This window comes from Argentina anserina, chromosome 2 (assembly GCF_933775445.1).
Source record: "Argentina anserina chromosome 2, drPotAnse1.1, whole genome shotgun sequence".
In the NCBI taxonomy this organism is placed as follows: Eukaryota; Viridiplantae; Streptophyta; class Magnoliopsida; order Rosales; family Rosaceae; genus Argentina; species Argentina anserina.
In genome coordinates, this window is record NC_065873.1 from 1,034,445 (window position 1) to 1,052,440 (window position 17,996).

A 17,996-nucleotide genomic window follows, 5' to 3' on the forward strand; every position below is an offset into this window, starting at 1 on the left:
ATTGTGATTATCAAGTAAGAAGTATTTTTACTTTTGAGAATAGCATTATTATTGATTAAGGTGTAATCATTGTAATATCGTTTATTCAATAGAAAAGTAAAATTCTTCTACATATTCCGCTGCTATTACTCGTTATTGTTTTATCTTGTATTTTCAATTGGTACCAGAGCAGGTCACTAGACGTACTTAGTGAGATCTGTGGGATTAAAGATGGAACGTCAAGGATTGAATCAACCACCCATGCTCTACAGTATGGATTTCGCTCAATGGAAGCTTCAAATGAGATCCTTTATATATGGTATTGATTTTCATGCATGGAGAAGCGTTGAACGTGGATGGAAACCTCCAATGAAAGATGTTAATTCAAAAGGTACTGAGGGGACATCCATTGGTGAATTAAAAGATGAAGACGAGTGGACTGAAAAAGAGATTAAGGCTAGTGAAGGAAATCACAAGGCTCTTAATGCTCTATATGCGTCAATGAGCAGAGAAGAAAGGAAAAGAGTTCAGAATTGCGTTACAGCCAAACAGGTTTGGGATAAACTTTGTGTTTTAAATGAAGGTAATGATATTGTAAAAGAACAAAGATTACAACAATATTATTCTGAAATCGATGCCTTAAAAATGAGAGATGATGAAACTATTGATGATTTTTATAGTCGTTTTACTGATCTCTCTAGTTTATGTGAAAGCCTTGGAAGACCGTTACAAGAATCTGATATTGTAAGAAAAATATTACGGTCTCTTCCAAAGTCTTACAGGATGAAAAAGACAACGATTCAGGAACAATATAATCTCAACACATATTCTGTGGACTTATTGATTGGAAACTTGAAGGCTTGGGAGATGGAGCTTGAAGAGGATGAAAGACCGAAAGGTATGAATTCTAAAAATATTGCTTTAAGTGTTACAAAAAATCCTAAATCAAGCTCTGAGGAAGCTGAAAATAATGAACAGTTGATTTTGGAATTTGAAAAATTTTTGAGTCAGAGAAAGTCAAATTCAAATGAACAAAATAATCAGAATTCTAGGAGGAATTTTAATGGAAATAATAGGCGTTTTGAGAAACGTAAAGATAATTACTCACAAAAGAAGTATGAGTATGGAAGTAGTAGTAATAATAATAAGAAGTGTTATACTTGTGGTGGCATTGGCCACGTTGCTACTAACTGTGGAAATAAGAAATTTGATTCAGGTAATAAGGCTTACAAGTCCTCTTGGAGTGATGATGATGATAGTTCCCCAAAAAGGGACAAAATTTTTGCTCTTGTGTCTTCTTTCTCTTTAGATTATGCAGGTTCAAAAACTGAGGATGAAAAGGATCAAGAAGAAGATGAAGAAAACAGCTATGAGGATAATGAGATGTTTGAATATCAAGCAAAAGTTATCAAGGCTGCTGAGAAAATATCAGAAAAGAATATTCTATTAAAGCAACAAGTGGAGAAGCTGGAAGGTGAAAAAATAGAATGGGAAGTAGAGAAACTGAACCTGAGAAAGAAAAGTGACAATGGTGATCATGTGCTTGAAAGAAAACGGCTTCTAGCAAAAATTCAAATGCTCCAGGATGAGGTAATCGAAAAAGACAATCTAATTGATTTATTAAACTCTAAACTTAGCAAGTTGCAGATTTTGCTTGATGGAACAGATAACAAGGTTGGAAAATTTCAAAATAGTTCGAAATCGTTATCTGACATTTTGAGTTCAGGGAAGAGCTACAATGATAGAACCGGACTTGGATATACTGGTAAGTCTAGCTCAAATAGAAATTTTAATTTCTCTACTAACTTTGTTCGTGAACAAACAGGCTCAAAGGCAAGTGACACATATATTGGAGAACATGAAAAAACTGAGAATATTCAGACTTCTTTCAATTCAAAAGTGATCAAGTCGAATGACATATATGAGAAAGATATTAAAGATATTCGAAGTAAGTTGGAACAACATGGTCAGTTTTTACGTGATATTTCTCACTTTGTTGGTTTATCTAAATCTTATAAAGAAACTAAGCAGGATGTGAAAAAGACTCAAAGATATCCAGGTAAGAAAGTCTGGAGGAAAAAAGAAGACCAAAGTCACATAAAAGCTTATTGTAATCTATGTTGTATTGATATAGATTATGAATCTGATGATAAAGAAACTAGAACTGTAATTGACTTTATAAATGTAACTGCTGATCATTATGTGGATTTGTCTGAATTATCTGATGATGGGTTACCAAGAACTAATAATACAAATGTGCAGTCACAGGGAGGATCAAGAGAAGTTGATAAAAGTTTACAACCTGCAACAAAATTTTGTACAGTTTTTAAACAGGTTCAAAAAGATAATTCAACTAGAGATGTCATTGGAGAAGGCGTTCGGACCAGAGGAAGGACAATGGAAATTGCGTCACACAAAGGAGAAAACACAGAAAGCTCCGACACTGAAAATGTGGAAATTAACAAAGCTCTAGTAAGTTTTATTAAAGAGAAAGTTAAAGGAACTAATGTCTAAATTATAGGTTATTCTGATGCTGATTGGAGAGGTAATCTGCAAGGTCAGAAAAGTACTAGTGGTGGTTATTTCTTCGTTGGTAAGAATTTAGTTGCATGGCATAATTAGAAACAAATTTACACTCATTGTCTATAGCAGAAGCTGAATATGTTGCTGCATGTAGTTATTGTACACAAATATTTTGGATGAAAAATATGATAAGGATTATGGTATTCCGCAAGAAAAACGTGTTATATTATGTGATAATACAAGTGCTATTAGTATTTCCAAGAATCTTGTTCAACATACTTGAACTAACCATATTGATATATGTTATCATTTCATTTGTGAACTTGTTGATAAGAATGTTCTATCATTAGAATTTGTTTCTACAAATTATCAATAGGCAGACTTGTTTACCAAACCATTGGATACATAATGTTTTTTGACCTTACATAATATTTGCTCTCAATATTGACAAATAACATATTTGGTGGGTACATATGTCAAGGTAACCTTTCTTTGTCCTTGATCTTATCTTACTATAGATGAGTTACTGCATTTTACCTGTTAGTTCTTTAGGGCTCTTGACATTGTTACTTTGGATCTCTCATCCAGTGTTCTCTGATATTATTTATGATCATTAGCCTTTATGTTTGATTCTCACGTACACATACTTCATAGTGGTGGACATATCTGAGTTGAGTCACCTAATCAGGAGCCGGTGTAGTTGAATACATGTTATAGATTATGACTGCATGAAAAAAAAAATGTGTAAGGAATTTGTGCATGCAGTCTTAGGCCAGGCTAGTTCTACATCTCAAGGAGTTGACTAACTACTCGACTCCTAGAGGAATGGACCGGTTTGGTCTCCCCGGAGGATATGATACTCTTAGGCCAGGCTAGCTCTCCTCTCCAGGGATTGACTAACTACTCGATACCTGTTGGAATGGGTTGGCTTGGTCTCCACGGTGGCAAAAAAAATGTCTCAGCAATGTACTGAGCTTATATTATCAAAATAAGAAAAATATGAATTATGTTGTTATAAGGTGATTATATGGAGAGATAGGGGGAGTGTCGTTTAAGTTGGCTTGCGCATTTAATCACTCCTCTATTTCATTCCCATTATGAAGTATATTCAAATGCACATCACACTTACTATTGGCTAATGATCATGGATATTACTCGATGATGCTTGTTTGTGTGGTTGATAAAGTGTATTGTCTTGCTCAACAAGAATGCTCAGGTCATTGTATTAACTATTACTATGGTTGTATGATATGCTTGGACATGTTTGTGTTACTGTGTCATTGTGGTCTCTGTCCTACCCCTACAAGTAATGTTGAGAGATAAGTGCATGTAAGGTCTTAAAATGGTTTCTATCCTTAGAGTGGTATGCTTATTGGTACTGTGTAGTTTCAAATTCTTCATGTGCAAAAATTCTTGATCTATTCGAGTGTAGTAATAGGTGTTGGGTTCTAACTTATCCTTGTTTTGCATACACAGGTCTATTTGAAAAATCATGTATTGTGTGCCATACTTTTTGCGTGAGTATTAATTGGCTGCATGCATGAGTTTGTGGTAATTATGATTATCATTATATATTTTCTCTAGATTATTTGTAGCCGTGCAGTAGTTTATATGAGTTTGCATGCAATGCTATTTGTTAGAAGGATTCTCCGGGAAATATTCTCATCATATTCATCATATGCATGCTTATCTATATGGAAGGATATCATCCCATATGTCATGTTTATTTCGAGATAACCATATGGTGCACCTCATTTCCTCTCGGTAATATATATATATATATATATATATATATATATTCATTCATTGCACAGTTCCTTACAGCTTGAGATCTTCATGTTTTCTTCCCTTATGTGTTACATTTCCTACCCCTTTTTGGACTCTCTTGCGTGTATATCTTTTAGTCAAGGAAATAAAACATGAAGCTTATATTGCTATCTCTTCTGTTCTCCTTATAGTGTGTTAAGTGTGCAGTCTTTTATCATGAGTGGAGCAAGGAGCACTCGTCATGAGATAGAAGAGGATGATGTTCAGATTACTTTCTCCTCCTTTGGCTTCATCAACTTAGGGGGAGAATCAAGTCCCTACGACATTAGTGTTTATGTTTGAGGTTTGTTTATCGAAAAAAAAATTGTACTTACATTGTTCATGGTGGTCGTGTAGGTACTTGATGGTGAAAGTTGCATGGAAGGCCAAAGGGGGAGATTGAAGGTACATATATTGGCCTCCATATAGTTGATGAAGATCCAAAGGTGTGGAGGACAAGTCATGAAGATTTGATATGCAAAAGGAGAATTGAAGTTGTTTCCTAATTGGACTAGGAAAAGATTATGGTTTGTTTTTCCTACCAAAGAAGTCTCCACCGATTTGATTATGGGTAGATTGATATATATTTGGGAATATATATTTAGTTAAATGGTGTTTGGGAATTGTTATAGAAAAGGATTCAAAATAAAAGGTGTATTCCATATTCATATGGATTTTTTCCTTTTCTATGTGAGATGTATTAGGAAGGGAAGTTAGGTTTAATTCCTAGGGTTAGGGAATATATGTGGTTGCTATATATATGATGTATATAGGCAGTAGGTGGTGTGGCCTCTAGGAGATACACGAACAAGAAAAAAAGAGAGGAGAAAGAAGGTGAAACCAAAGAGAAGAAAATTCACAAAAATGAGAGCTTAGTGCTAGGAGATCTGTGTGACTCCATTGAAGACCTTAGTGGCAACATCAACGTTCACAAAAATGAGAGCTTAGTGCTAGGAGATCTGTGTGACTCCATTGAAGACCTTAGTGGCAACATCAACGTTCTTAGTGAGGTTGATCATCCGTGTGTCTACAACGATCTTAGTGAGGTTGTATCAACACGTGAAGCAACGGTCTTAGTGAGGTTGTTTCAATACTTGATTGTGATTATCAAGTAAGAAGTATTTTTACTTTTGAGAATAGCATTATTATTGATTAAGGTGTAATCATTGTAATATCGTTTATTCAATAGAAAAGTAAAATTCTTCTACATATTCCGCTGCTATTACTCGTTATTGTTTTATCTTGTATTTTCAATAATTCTCGCCTAGGGCATCAAAAGACTCAAGACCGGCCCTAAGTTGCTTAGCAATATTAAGCACTTCAAGTCTTACACTCTGTTACATATTCTTATCAATTACAACTCGAGCAGGCTTATTAGTTCCTACTTTGCAGTCTGGAGTATCTATATCACATCGCTCCCTTTTTTTTTCTATATGTAGAGAAATTATGATTTAGAAGAGTGGACAAGATGCTGATCAAGTTGTACTAGTCTCAAGATACCCTGTTGAAAGAGATTATAGTGGTAGCATGACTAGCACCAACTCCATCAAGTCTATTGTTAAACCTAGTTATTAAGGCATATGGTCAGAAAGCCACTATTAAGGCCTAGAGACGCTGTCCAATAGAGTCTTAATTAGATTACACATTAACATTTGCAATGTGAAACTTGGTGCATTTATATATGAATCTAATTAATCTTGCAAATGCAGTTACATTGAAATGCAATTGTATGACTTTTTGTATTTTGGTTACAACATGACTTGTATATTGGTTACTGCGATCAATTGTATGAGAGTTTGAGTGCAATTTAAGGAATGTTGAATCTGCAATAAGAGAAAAATATATATATTAAAATTACATATATAATAGACATCAAGTCACCCATTGTGAAAATTTTGGCACCATTGAGAATATCAGCCAAAATTTGAAATAGGGATCGAGTCACAAACTCATTAAGTCACCCAAGTTTATTATAGTGACGAACTTGGTATTTCATCATCCGTAAGAATTGGTCACGCACTATAAGTGACGAACCTAGTGATGAACTGGTTTTGTCAACCAAATGAAAAGGTGACAAAATTTTTAGAATGGGTGACAAAAGTGGTATGTCACCAAACCCTACCATCTCCTTTACTCACCTATAAACTATTGAATTATTGAAATACCAATATACTCGATACAAAATTACATTAAAGGACGATAAATTAGTAACAATTATGATTTATTTATTTACATTATCTTGTACATATGTATTTAATTAATATAATTTTTAGATTTTCACTCCTCTATTTAAGACTCTACCGTTCTCATTTTTTTAAAAATAATAATTATAATAAATAAATAAAATTTTCCACCATTCTCATGTTTTGTAAGCATTGATAGAGTTTGAAGACAACTCCTTGGAACCTGAAGATGAGATACCGCTTTCTGTCAAAATCATCTACGTATAAATTAGATTTTTTTGTTTTAGATAAACAGTGTTAAACTTTCAATGAAAGAAGAATGAACTTGTGATTACTCTTTATTGTAGTAGAAATTGCATGACATTTTCTCAATAAAACTTGGTTAACAATTTATGTGGTAAGAAGATGATATAGGGTGAACTAAGTGTTATTGAAAAAATGCTACTTTAGGTATTGTAATTGAGTGAACAAAGAAAATTTGAAATAAGAAAAATATTTAGATAGGGTGAAAAGCGATTGTAGGATGAACAAATGAGATGATAGGATGAAAATAGCCGCACCCATGGATAAATTCTAGTAGTACATGCGGTATATATATGCATAGCTATAGAAGGGATTGATCATAATTTATACTAGCTTTCATAGTGATGCATCATGCATGATCGTTTCATTTATGCAAAATGATCAACATGGAAAGTTGGAAACCCAACACCTGTAATACAACACAGCTTCTGTACTGACTAATTATTCAAACTTTTTTTTCTGGCGCAAACAATACAAATTAAGGGGTTCATAGAGTGATCTCATCAAAAAACCTTGCCCAGATACAAGGAAAAAGAGCGCCACACCCCAATTATAGTGACATGTTCCATCCAACTCTATACATGCAAACACACACAAATAATATCAAATGCAATAGAGCAGTCAAAGTCTTCTGTACTATCCAATAAAAAAATGAAATAAGGTTTTAATCCTTTCAGCTGCACATAGAAAAGGGATTCTTCATGGAACATGGGATACAATGGTCCAAGTCCTCTTCAATCTTCCTGGAGTCTGGAACTTAATAGATTCTGCAAGAGATCGAGATAATGAGAGAATAAGCAACTAAGCAAATTATTTCTACTCTCTCACCATTTGTGCTAACCCTAGCCTAGAGGGTAAAACCAACTAGCAACCTTTGATCTTTCTCACTCAGTTTATATTATGGTGGCTCTGAGAAACTAAATCGGACGTCATATATATTCAATGAGCAATTACTTGTATAATGATGAAAAAGAGATATGAATGTAAGACACAGAAACCAATTACCTATGGGGAGAAACAAATGCTAGGACCATATATCATAGGACGTCTCAGATGAGAAATGGATGATTTCAGGGATGTTTTGAACCTTTGAATGATTCACACCTCCTTTCCGAATGGGCTGTATAATGTTCTCTGGAACCGTCTTCAATATAAATCTTTGAAGATTAGTAAGGTGCTCAAGACCCACTGGTACCGTCTTTAAAGACATGCAGTGCTCAACATGCAACTCATGGAGATAGGGCATCACATCTTTCTTTATAGTTATTTCTGTCAACAAAGGATGATTAGCCAAATACAGCTCCTTTAGCTTTAGAAAGCCTCTGTGAAAATACAGCTGTTTCCCGACATATGCATTAACAAGAATAAGCTTTTCCAGATTGGGCAGTGCTTCAATGTGAGGAACCAAATTTTCTTCAAGTTTGGACCAATGCAGATACAGACAGGTAAGGCTCTGAAGTGGCTGCTTAAACCATTGTGGTACATTCTGCAGTCGGCCAGCCAAACTAACCACTCGTAGTAGTGGAGGAGGTGATTGAGATATTGCATCTGTTTGAAGAACCTCTTCTTCATTAATTGCCACTAGACACAAGCTTTGAAGGAGCTGCAACTTTGTAATGGTGTTACACAGGTTCATCCCGTCACTTTCTTTCACATTAGTAATTCCAATACTTACAAGTTGGGTCATAGAACTGACCTGATTGATAATGTCTCCTTCTGCCTCAACACATGACAGAACTTGCAATTTATTCAGCTTACTAACATTCACTGGTATTCTTGTCCCTTTGACGAATTGGAAACACAGACTATCACCAGTGTAACTGTACATGATAAGATGGCGCAGGTTTACCAACTTGGAAATTCCTTTTGGAAGTTCCTCTATCCCACTTTGCCGGATGTTCAAGGTTTGAAGGTTAAGTAGCTTTCCTATGGATTCTGGAAGCTTCTTAATATTAGTTCCCCTCAAATTCAAATATCTCAAGTTGAAAAAGTACCCAAGATCATTTGGCAATTTAGTGTTTGACATATTCTCCAAGTCTAGAACCCTCATAAATTTGCAATTAGAAGGCAACAACTTTGTATCTTTAAAGACAAGAATAGATCGAAGCTTTGATGTACCTGTGCTGGATATAATTTCTCCTTGAGATTGAATTGACAAACGGCGGGCTTCAATTGCTTCATCTTTCCCATCATACACAACACCAAACTTTTCTTTCTCGTCATGCACAACACCAAACTTTTCTTTCTCGGACGTTGAAAGAGCAACCTCACGCATAAGATCATGCATCCTGCATTCTTTTGGCCTTCCTGTTACGTTCCTTTCCACAACTTGAAGCATGCTACGAAAGCAGAGTTGCGAAAGATATCTATCTGCAGTCACTTCCGGTGTTGCACCTTTTACATGTTGAACGAAACCTTCAGCTATCCACAATCTAATGAGTCGTTTTCTTTTCATTAAACAATCTTCTGGAAAAAGAGAGCAATATAAGAAACAATGCTTCAATTGGTATGACAAGTCATTGAAGCTGAGCAATAGAATAGTCCTCATATAGTCCAATTCAGGATCATTTGTGAGGTGCCAATTTAAGCTGTTGCAAACATGGCTCCATTCCAAATGTGAGTTTTTGGATGACATAAGACCACTTAGAGCTTCAATTGCCAAAGGAAGACCATTACACTTCCCCACAAGTTCCCGAGCAAATCGCTGAAGTCCAGGTGGACAAGATTGATTAGGATGAGTATGAAATGCCTTCTTGCTAAATAGTACCCAAGCGTTCTCCTCTTTCAGGGGTTGAATATCATGAACATGGCTTGGAACTCCAAAAGCATATCTTGCTATCTCCTTGTTCCGAGTGGTCAGTACAACTCGACTTCCAAGTTGTCTATCTTGAAGTGATACCTTTATTTTTTTCCAAACTTCAATACTCCATACATCATCCAGCACAACTAGGTATCTTTTCGAGTTCAAGTAGTCATCTAGAATCTTTACCAATTCTCTATAGCTCATGCTATCAATGTCTCCTGGAACCTCCTCCTCCCTTGATTGGTGGAATTCCTTGATCAAACTTCTAAATAAGCTTAAGTCTTCAATTTCACAAGTTTGAGAAACTGTAACCCATGCATGGCAACTGAAATGTCTCTTCACAATGTCATTCTTAAAGATCTGTGCAACAAGAGTGGTTTTCCCAGATCCTCCCATCCCGACCACTGAGAAAATGGTTTGACTCTGCGGTCCATTCACTAGATGTTCCATTAATAGTTCTTTGGGGGCTTCAATCCCGACAAGCTCGTCTTCATTAGTAAAGAGACAGGCCTCTGCTTGGTCCCGAATCTGAGAATTAGTACTCGATCCTTCTTGAGCGACAACAACACTACCACCATATCTCTTATTTCTCTTTGAAACACCATCAATGGTTCTTTTGATTTTGTCTAATTTCCTAGCAATTTTACGCTTATACCAGAGATTCTTTGGAATATGAAGTAACCTTGCAACTCCAACTTCACGTTGCTGCTGATAGGTGCGATATGTGAATTCAGCAATGATATCTTCAACGTCAAAGACAGAGTCTCTTATGCTTGCCACCCATGTCTCATCTCCCTCCGTTTGTGCTTTCTTTCCCTCAGCGTCCTTAAGGAAGGCTATCATGTGTACAAGCTCTTGTCTAATTTCATCAACTTTATCGCCAACACCGGCTATGGTGGATGCTTCGTTCTCAATAAAACCTACAAGTTTGCCAAGCAAGAGATCTTGTGCAGCTCGCGCCATATTGGATTTCGATCGTAACCTTCTCAATAAGCACGTTCTGTAAATGTAGTCAGAATGTACAGTTTAGTTTGTTGATTAAAAACATGCTACTGTGCGAACTGCATAAAGAAATTGTTGATAAATTGAAGCACACTTAACATACCAAATGGTCTCGTATAGATCTTCAGTTCTTGGGAAATGTCCTATTGTGCTTCGGTTGCCACCCAGATCTGTTTTCTTGAAAGAAAGTAAAATAAATAAAAATACATAGACAGAGCTGTGAAAATATACTCATTACAGGTTTTAAACAACACTCAAAATTCAAACAAACACATGATCAGTACAGTCAACTGGAAAAGCTTTAAAATTAAGCAAAGCAAAGAGATGTCACTCGACCACTCAGTTACTCACTCCAACCTCAAGCATTGATCCTCTAGATCCAAATTGATTGAGCGGAGTAGTAAAATGCTTGGTCTTGAGGTAAAAGCAGGAGCAAGATTTGGGTAAATCTCTTGCTGGCTAATCCGATTTACAGTCAATGAAAGTCAAGTACAAATCAGTTGCACCACAATTAACCACAAAAGGCAAATGATGATTTTGTTCAGATACAATAAAAGGAACAAAAAAAAAATCAGATCGAGACTGTTTCAACTCAGAATTATGTATAAACAGGTGTGGCTACTTATCTAGGAGACATACAGGGGCGACATCTTATAAGTTAAGGAAAATTTACTTACGGATCTAGCAAATTAACAAGCTTGATCATGAAACTTCAATCCGATCAAATGATAATTAAATAAATAATAAGTGAAATGGATCACATTGTTCACAAACCACATTGGGTATATTTAAAAGACTGTCATGACATATCTAGTAAATTGGCTGACAATGACGAGGAAATTAAACAAATTCAAGACTCAAGACACTAATTAACAAAGAAGGTTTAAGAAAATATCGTGTCACTGTTACGTTGACAATAGTTATCGATTTAAAACACAGGCAAGAGATCCATCTGAAATTGCTATTCTCAGAGTAATAATGCTAGCCATGAAGTACTGAGATTGCAGAATTTCATACCATGACTTAGGAAGTTGGGTATATCCTAATGCCACTGCATTACTGGAGAGATCAAATATCGTTCAAGAACTGGCCAGATATGAAGTTCAGAAATTTGGAGAGTAAAGTAGTGAAAATTAAACTATAGAAACAAATGATAGATAAGGCAATAGGCTGGTTGACTTATCTCACTCTCCCGTCTCCACTCGTTACGTCGGAGAGTCTCCCGCCAACCAATCATTCATTCATTATGTCCGGATGAGTCAATTATTGGTGTGAGGTCCATGACTATTTAGTTTTTCCTGATATTGAAGGGCAAGTTGAGATTAGAAACCTTCTATTGAAGGTTGAGTTGCTAAAATGCAGTGCGTTTGGTTGTATCCCTTTTTTTCTGTTTTTTTTTTCACTTTTGTTTCAATAAATCTTATATGTATTTTCCCATATCTGGTAGTACTGGTATGGAGCTTAACGACCAAGCTAGCTGTGTAGATCATGTTTAATTTTGGGGTAATCTGTTCTTAAGCTTTTAGAGCTAATAGAAAATGATGAAGAGGTGAGGACACAGGTAATGCCAACCCACAAGGCCAAACATTGTAGTTTCTTAGGGGATGTAATAACTCGATTTTTTCAGAACCAATTATTGGATTATTTTAAAATTTATTAAGTTTGTAAAATTCATTTAAACGACTTTTGTTTGCTTTGCGAAGTTGTAAATCGAAAACGGAAACGTTATCGGAACGTTTATTTAGAAAAGCGTTACGCTTCCGCGACGTGAGAATCGACTTTCTTTCCTTCTCTCGTTTGTGAAAAATTCCTTCACGAAAGTTGTAGAGCTCGTCGATACGAGTTCGTGGACACTTCACGCATCCTAATCGGACGTCGTACATAAAAGTTATTAACGACGGAAGTTAGTTTCCGATTTTGGAGGTGGGTATAAAAGGAAATGTTTCGGAGTAGTGTTTCAATTTTCGGAAACCCTTGTCTCTCTTCCTCCCCGAGCCTCTCTCTCCCTCTCCGAGACATTTGTCGCCGATCTCACACCTCTGAGCAACGTGTTCCTCACCGCCGGCACCTACGCCCTCGCAGGCTCGACTCCACCCTCCTCCGAGCAGGACGCGATCCATCTCGCCGCTCCTCACTCGAACCCAGCACAGCCGGTCCAAGCTCTCCGGCGAGCTCCGGTGCTTCCAAGGCCGGGAATAGGTGAGGTTTCGATCTAATTGTTGGTTGTGATGCTTTGTTGTGAATTTGTGGTTGTTTTGATTCGAATTGGAGGAGATCGGAGAAGGAGGGAGTTGGTGAGGATACCGCCGCCTTAGGCGGCATGTGTGGGGGCGTGGAGTGGCCTAGAGGCGGCGTGAGGCCGTGGGAAGGTAGAGGAGAAGGAGAGGAAGAGATTTGGGGCGTCGGTGGCGTGCTACGCGCCGGTTGTCGAATAGGCGCGTGGGCCCCATGCGCTGCCACAGTGAGTGGCGCGTGAGCGCCACGTGCGGTCGCCGGAAGTGGCGTGTGAATAGTGTTTTCGAAACAGAAGTTTTGTAAAAATTTATTTTTATGTCGGTAAATGTAAAAAGTGATTTACGTACAGTGATTGTGAATTTCTTTTACGTACGGTAAATATAAATATAAATATAAATTACGTTCAGTAAATGTAAAAGTAATTTCGGAAGGGTAAATTGGTAATTATTATTTACTGAGACAATATTTACGATTGAATAGTATGCGTACGTACAGAAATACGTAAATAGTATGTATCGTACATGAATACGTAATTGTTATGTATTTATACAGTAATATGTGAATAGTAAATACATGAATAGTAATTTCGTAAAACCAGAAATTGCTAAACAGTACAATATTATTACTGTTTCGGCATTTAAGGTTTACGTAACGATTCTAAATTCTTTTCTTATCTTTTCAAGGTGATCGATAATTCAAGTAAATGATTTGTTTTCGGAATTGTGGAATTACACTCGAGATTATAAGGTGAGTAAAATCTCACATTTACGAATCTACCCTTGCGGAGATTCGGGATTATGCTGAATTTTAAAGGATGAAATATGATAAGTATATGATATATTGGAATGTGTATTTGTATAAATGGTAAATAGGTACATATATATAGTTTGCTATATTATATACTGTCATGATTTCGTTGCGAATAAGTTATTTTGGTGATGAGATTTATGTATTGAGCATGTTGATTCGATTTGTACAATATAATACGATGATTATTGTATGTGGTTTTAACATGGAGTTTGTTAAAACGTGTTTGTCTTCGGACGTGTTGTTGTCTTCGGACGTGTTTTTGTCTTCAGACGTGTTGTTGTCTTCGGACGTGTTTTTGTCTTCGGACGTGTTTTGTCTTCGGACGTGTTGTTGTCTTCGGACGTGTTGTTGTCTTCGGACGTGTTTATGTCTTCGGACGTGTTGTTGTCTTCGGATGTGTGTTTGTCTTCACGTGTTTTGTCTTCGGACGTGTTTATGTCTTCGGACGTGTTGTTGTTTTCGGATGTGTTTTTTCTTCAGACGTGTTTTGTCTTCGGACGTGTTTATGTCTTCGGACTAGTCTTCGGACGTGTTGCCATGTCGGAACCTAGCTTTTGGCCGGCGAAAGTTACGATACAGTTAGAGCTCTAGTCTGTCTATCGGGGTACTACATATGAGGTAACAGATGGGTTATCGGCTTATGAGTACCCATATATTTTTGATATTGGGTAACAGATGGTTGTCCAATGTCGGCGGTGTACTACATGAGGGGTAACAGAGGTGTACCAGCGCTCATGAATACCCGTATTATAAATGCATTTGGGTAAACAGAGGGGTTGCCCAACTTCTCATGAGCATATATATTTTCACATTATTAGACAACCAGATGGGCCTTCTAATGAGTCATGAGTGCATTTATAATTGATGTTTTGTGGATTTTCGTATATATTTTTATGCGAGTTGTATTTGTTGTTTTTACTCATACGAGCTGCAAAGCTTACCGAGTTTTTGTTTACAATCCCGGTACACCTATTCAATGGTGTAGGGGGTAATTCTGCAGGTGTCGATTAGTGGAAATCGAAGAACAACTCTGAAGACTCGAAGTTGTTTTTATCCTATCTTGTGGTGAGAATTTTGTGTGGATTTTTGTGAGGATTTATACATTTCCATTTGTTATAATGTCGAATTATAAATTTGGTTTGTAATTATCGGTTTGACTGAGTTGTATTTTGAACTCAGAAATGATCCACTGTGACATTTAAAATGATTTCGATTTATTGAGATTGTTTTAGAGTTTTTCATGACTTCGAAATTAGAGTTTCATACTCGAAATTTTGGGGTCGTGACAGTTGGTATCAGGGCCTAAGTGTGTATTTGGCAATTATCAATATCATTCGGGAGCGATGACCCGACTGCAGCCGGGCCCCATCATATGCTCCTCGGTATTTATATGTCGCCAGGTACGCGAGAGTGTTAGGAGCCACACCTTACGGTTTGGTCCTCTATGGAGTATTGTGACAATACTTCGATGATTCACCTTCTTTTGAAATTTCATGTTTAATGTATGTTGGATCTATTTTGTTCAGATTCAGGACTTCACATGTATTGACTAAGTGTTTAAATGTTTCAAGGTGATGAATTTGGAGAAGGGCTGTTGACAGGGCTGAGGACGGGCGAGAGGTCGAGGCCGAGGTAGGGCTGTAGGCCGAGTCCGCAATGTGGAGAACCTTTATGAGGAGGGTGCCTCACAATAAGGACAAGTTGATCCTGCTGCTGTCGTTAGAGACGATGGTCGTGTGTTAAAGCTGATCAAGGACATCAGTGGTCTGTCAACGCCGTCATTTCATGGAGGCCTGAATCATATGGTAACGGAGCACTGGATTGAGAGCATGGAAACCTACTTTGAGATGATAGAGTGCTCTGAGATAGAGAAGAGAAAGAAAGCTACATTCTTTCTGAAAGATGATGCACTAGATTGATGGAAGAGTATGAGGCAGACGGTAGATGTGTCTACCTTCACCTGGATGGTTTCACGGCTCTCTTCTGAGAGAAGTACTTTCTAGCTACAGTGCAGGAGAATTTAGAGCTTGAGTTCCTTGAGCTAGCACAGGGGGATATGACTGTCAGAGAGTATGATGCTTGTTTTTCACAGTTGTATCGGTATGTCAGACCAATGGGTGTAATCTCGTTGGCCCAGAAGTTTCTACGAGGGTTTAAACAAGAATACAAGACCATCATATCAGCATTGTGTCTGTCTACCAAGGAGTTGATGTATGAGAGTGCAATGAATTTGGAACAGGCAGATAAGACTCGAGGAGTAGATGTGGGAGATAGAGATGCTAAAGGAAAATATAAGGCAATCAGTTCAGGAAGCGGTCACTCAGGGCCGAAGGGTGGATCATGGAAGAGGCCAAGACCCTACTATCAGATTCCGGCTAAGGCAACATCTCAATCTGTCAGGACTGCACCTGTTAGACCATTGGCGTCGGTGAAGTGTTTTGTTTGCAACGAAATGAGGCACTACGCCACTACATGTCCAAAACCAAAGAGAGCAGGCTGCTATAGGTGCAGGCAAGTGGGACATATGGCGCGAGACTGTACCCGCCCCCTTCATGGTAGACATGAACGTCAGCAGAGACAGTTACCAGCGGGCCAAGCTAGGGTGTTTGCAGTGGGTCAACGAGACACAGGAGTGGAAGGTACCTTATCTATTTTTGACTACCTTGCTAGAGTACTGTTTGATACCGGAGCATCTCATTCATTTATTGCTAGTTCGGTAGTGAAGATGATATGATTGATTCCTACTCCTCTTGGAAACTCTTTATGTGTCACTTCACCCCTTGGAGTGTCCCTTGAATTGGAGACAATCTGCAAGGTTTGTCCTATTGTGATTAGAAGTAGAGAGTTCTCTGCTTCGTTGATTGTGATTCAGGACCACACCTATGATGTGATCTTAAGAATTGACTGGTTGAGGTCGTGACAGGGGAGCTCGGTGCTAATCCTTTGTTTAGAAGGGTATGCTTTTGTGTTGAAAAATATTCGTGAAAAACTGAAAATGGTTGGAGATTCTCTTTGTTTTGGGCTCGTCAACGGGTCGGGCCGGGATTTAGTATATTTAGAAAAGTAACGGATCGGGTCAGATCAGAGATTTTCACAAATATAAAGATCTAAACCCGCCAATCTAAATCGGGTCTTGCGGGTTTTTACGAGCTGGGCTTTGCAGGATTGTATTAGAAAAAAACATAATACTCTTATTTAAGTGTTTGGAACGATAAAAGAATTCTTAGAAAACATTGCAAAAAAAAAAAATCACAAATAAATTCTAGTTTCGAAATATTGTTGATCGACACCAGTAGATGTGATCGATATATATATTTAGGGACAATGTAAAAATTTCGTCCGTTTTGGATATGGTTTGACCATCCAAACTTACGGTCAACAAAAAAATAGGCGTTTTGACATATTAAAACCCCATTGACCAGAGCTTTCCCAAATGGGTTTCCTCGGTGCGACCTTACACGATCGGTGACAAAAATTAGGTAATTTCAAATATGTAAACAGCTTTTGGCATTCGCACCTTAGTAATGGGTCATCCCTTATGACATATTAGTGGTGTTTTTGATTTATCGGAAATTCCGACGATCAAACGAGATCCGAATTGGATAAAATTTTTACAGGGTCACTAAATATATATACCGATCACATCGGCTTAGGGCTATGTTCGGGTCTTAATAATAATTTTTAGTTGGATCTCATGTTAATTATTCGGTTTGGGTTTTGTATTTTTTTAAGATAAGACCCGAGCAGATCCGGGTCCGAAATGAATCGTTCGGTTCTCGGTTCTATTTGGTTCCAAAATGAATACATAACCCTATAATCTCTGTAATATATTCAAGTCTTTGATGCATTAATATATAATTATATAACTCTATTGATAAGCAAGAGAAATCAACCAAATTACAAACTATCCCACAATATAATATATAAAGTCTTAGACAATTAAACCAACATTCAATTTTTAAGTAAAAAAAAATGACAATCCCCAATAAAATTCTTAGTTCTTTTAATTGAAAGCTCTCGCACGAAATTAGAGACACTAGGAGATTTGTGAATTTAAACTCTCGCATGAAATCAAAGGCACTAGGAGATTAGTGAAAGTGGAATGGCTAGTTTGATTCTAAATAACCCATCATAAAAATTATCCTAATAATTTAACGGTTTATATCATTCTAGTATAATCTAACGGTAATCGGTTCCTATAATTTTTTTAGAATAGGATTCAAGTCATCCGACTTATATCCAAATCTTCTTAATCGGTTCGGGTTTAAATAAAAACATTTATTTAAAAAAACCCGACCCGACCCACCATATCTGGCTCGAAATCGGATCGGTTCTTTTTGGACATGATCCAA

General features: G+C 37.2%; 2 protein-coding genes across 3 annotated transcripts; one reads left to right on the forward strand and one right to left on the reverse strand.

The window, feature by feature from the left end:
• The first annotated feature begins 210 nt into the window (after positions 1-210).
• LOC126782279 (uncharacterized) lies at positions 211-2,493 on the forward strand. The gene is made up of 3 exons (XM_050507494.1): positions 211-1,744; positions 1,805-2,038; positions 2,114-2,493. The coding sequence occupies exons 1-3, from the start codon at positions 211-213 to the stop codon at positions 2,491-2,493; spliced, it is 2,148 nt and encodes a 715-aa protein (XP_050363451.1).
• Positions 2,494-7,278: 4,785 nt separating this feature from the next.
• LOC126782885 (disease resistance protein RPM1-like) lies at positions 7,279-11,700 on the reverse strand. Of its 2 annotated transcripts, XM_050508226.1 has the most exons (5): positions 11,617-11,700; positions 10,703-10,769; positions 8,913-10,597; positions 7,800-8,729; positions 7,279-7,561 (listed from the first exon to the last, which is right to left on the reverse strand). In XM_050508226.1, exons 3-4 carry the CDS (start codon positions 10,558-10,560, stop codon positions 7,819-7,821), a joined length of 2,559 nt encoding a protein of 852 aa, XP_050364183.1. In that variant the 5' UTR covers positions 10,561-10,597; positions 10,703-10,769; positions 11,617-11,700; the 3' UTR covers positions 7,279-7,561; positions 7,800-7,818. The 2 variants fall into 2 exon arrangements, with proteins under 2 accessions (XP_050364183.1, XP_050364182.1); XM_050508225.1 differs by having other exon boundaries at positions 7,800-10,597.
• Positions 11,701-17,996: the final 6,296 nt, after the last annotated feature.

What these genes read in the sequence shown, in the direction of transcription:
- LOC126782885 (XM_050508225.1), bottom strand. Translation starts at nt 10,560, where the DNA reads ATGGCGCGAGCTGCACAAGATCTCTTGCTTGGCAAACTTGTAGGTTTT.
- LOC126782279 (XM_050507494.1), top strand. Translation starts at nt 211, where the DNA reads ATGGAACGTCAAGGATTGAATCAACCACCCATGCTCTACAGTATGGAT. An exon ending in AACCGGACTTGGATATACTG is followed by an intron (nt 1,745 to 1,804) that starts GTAAGTCTAGCT and finishes GTGAACAAACAG; the next exon opens with GCTCAAAGGCAAGTGACACA. An exon ending in AAAGACTCAAAGATATCCAG is followed by an intron (nt 2,039 to 2,113) that starts GTAAGAAAGTCT and finishes GTATTGATATAG; the next exon opens with ATTATGAATCTGATGATAAA.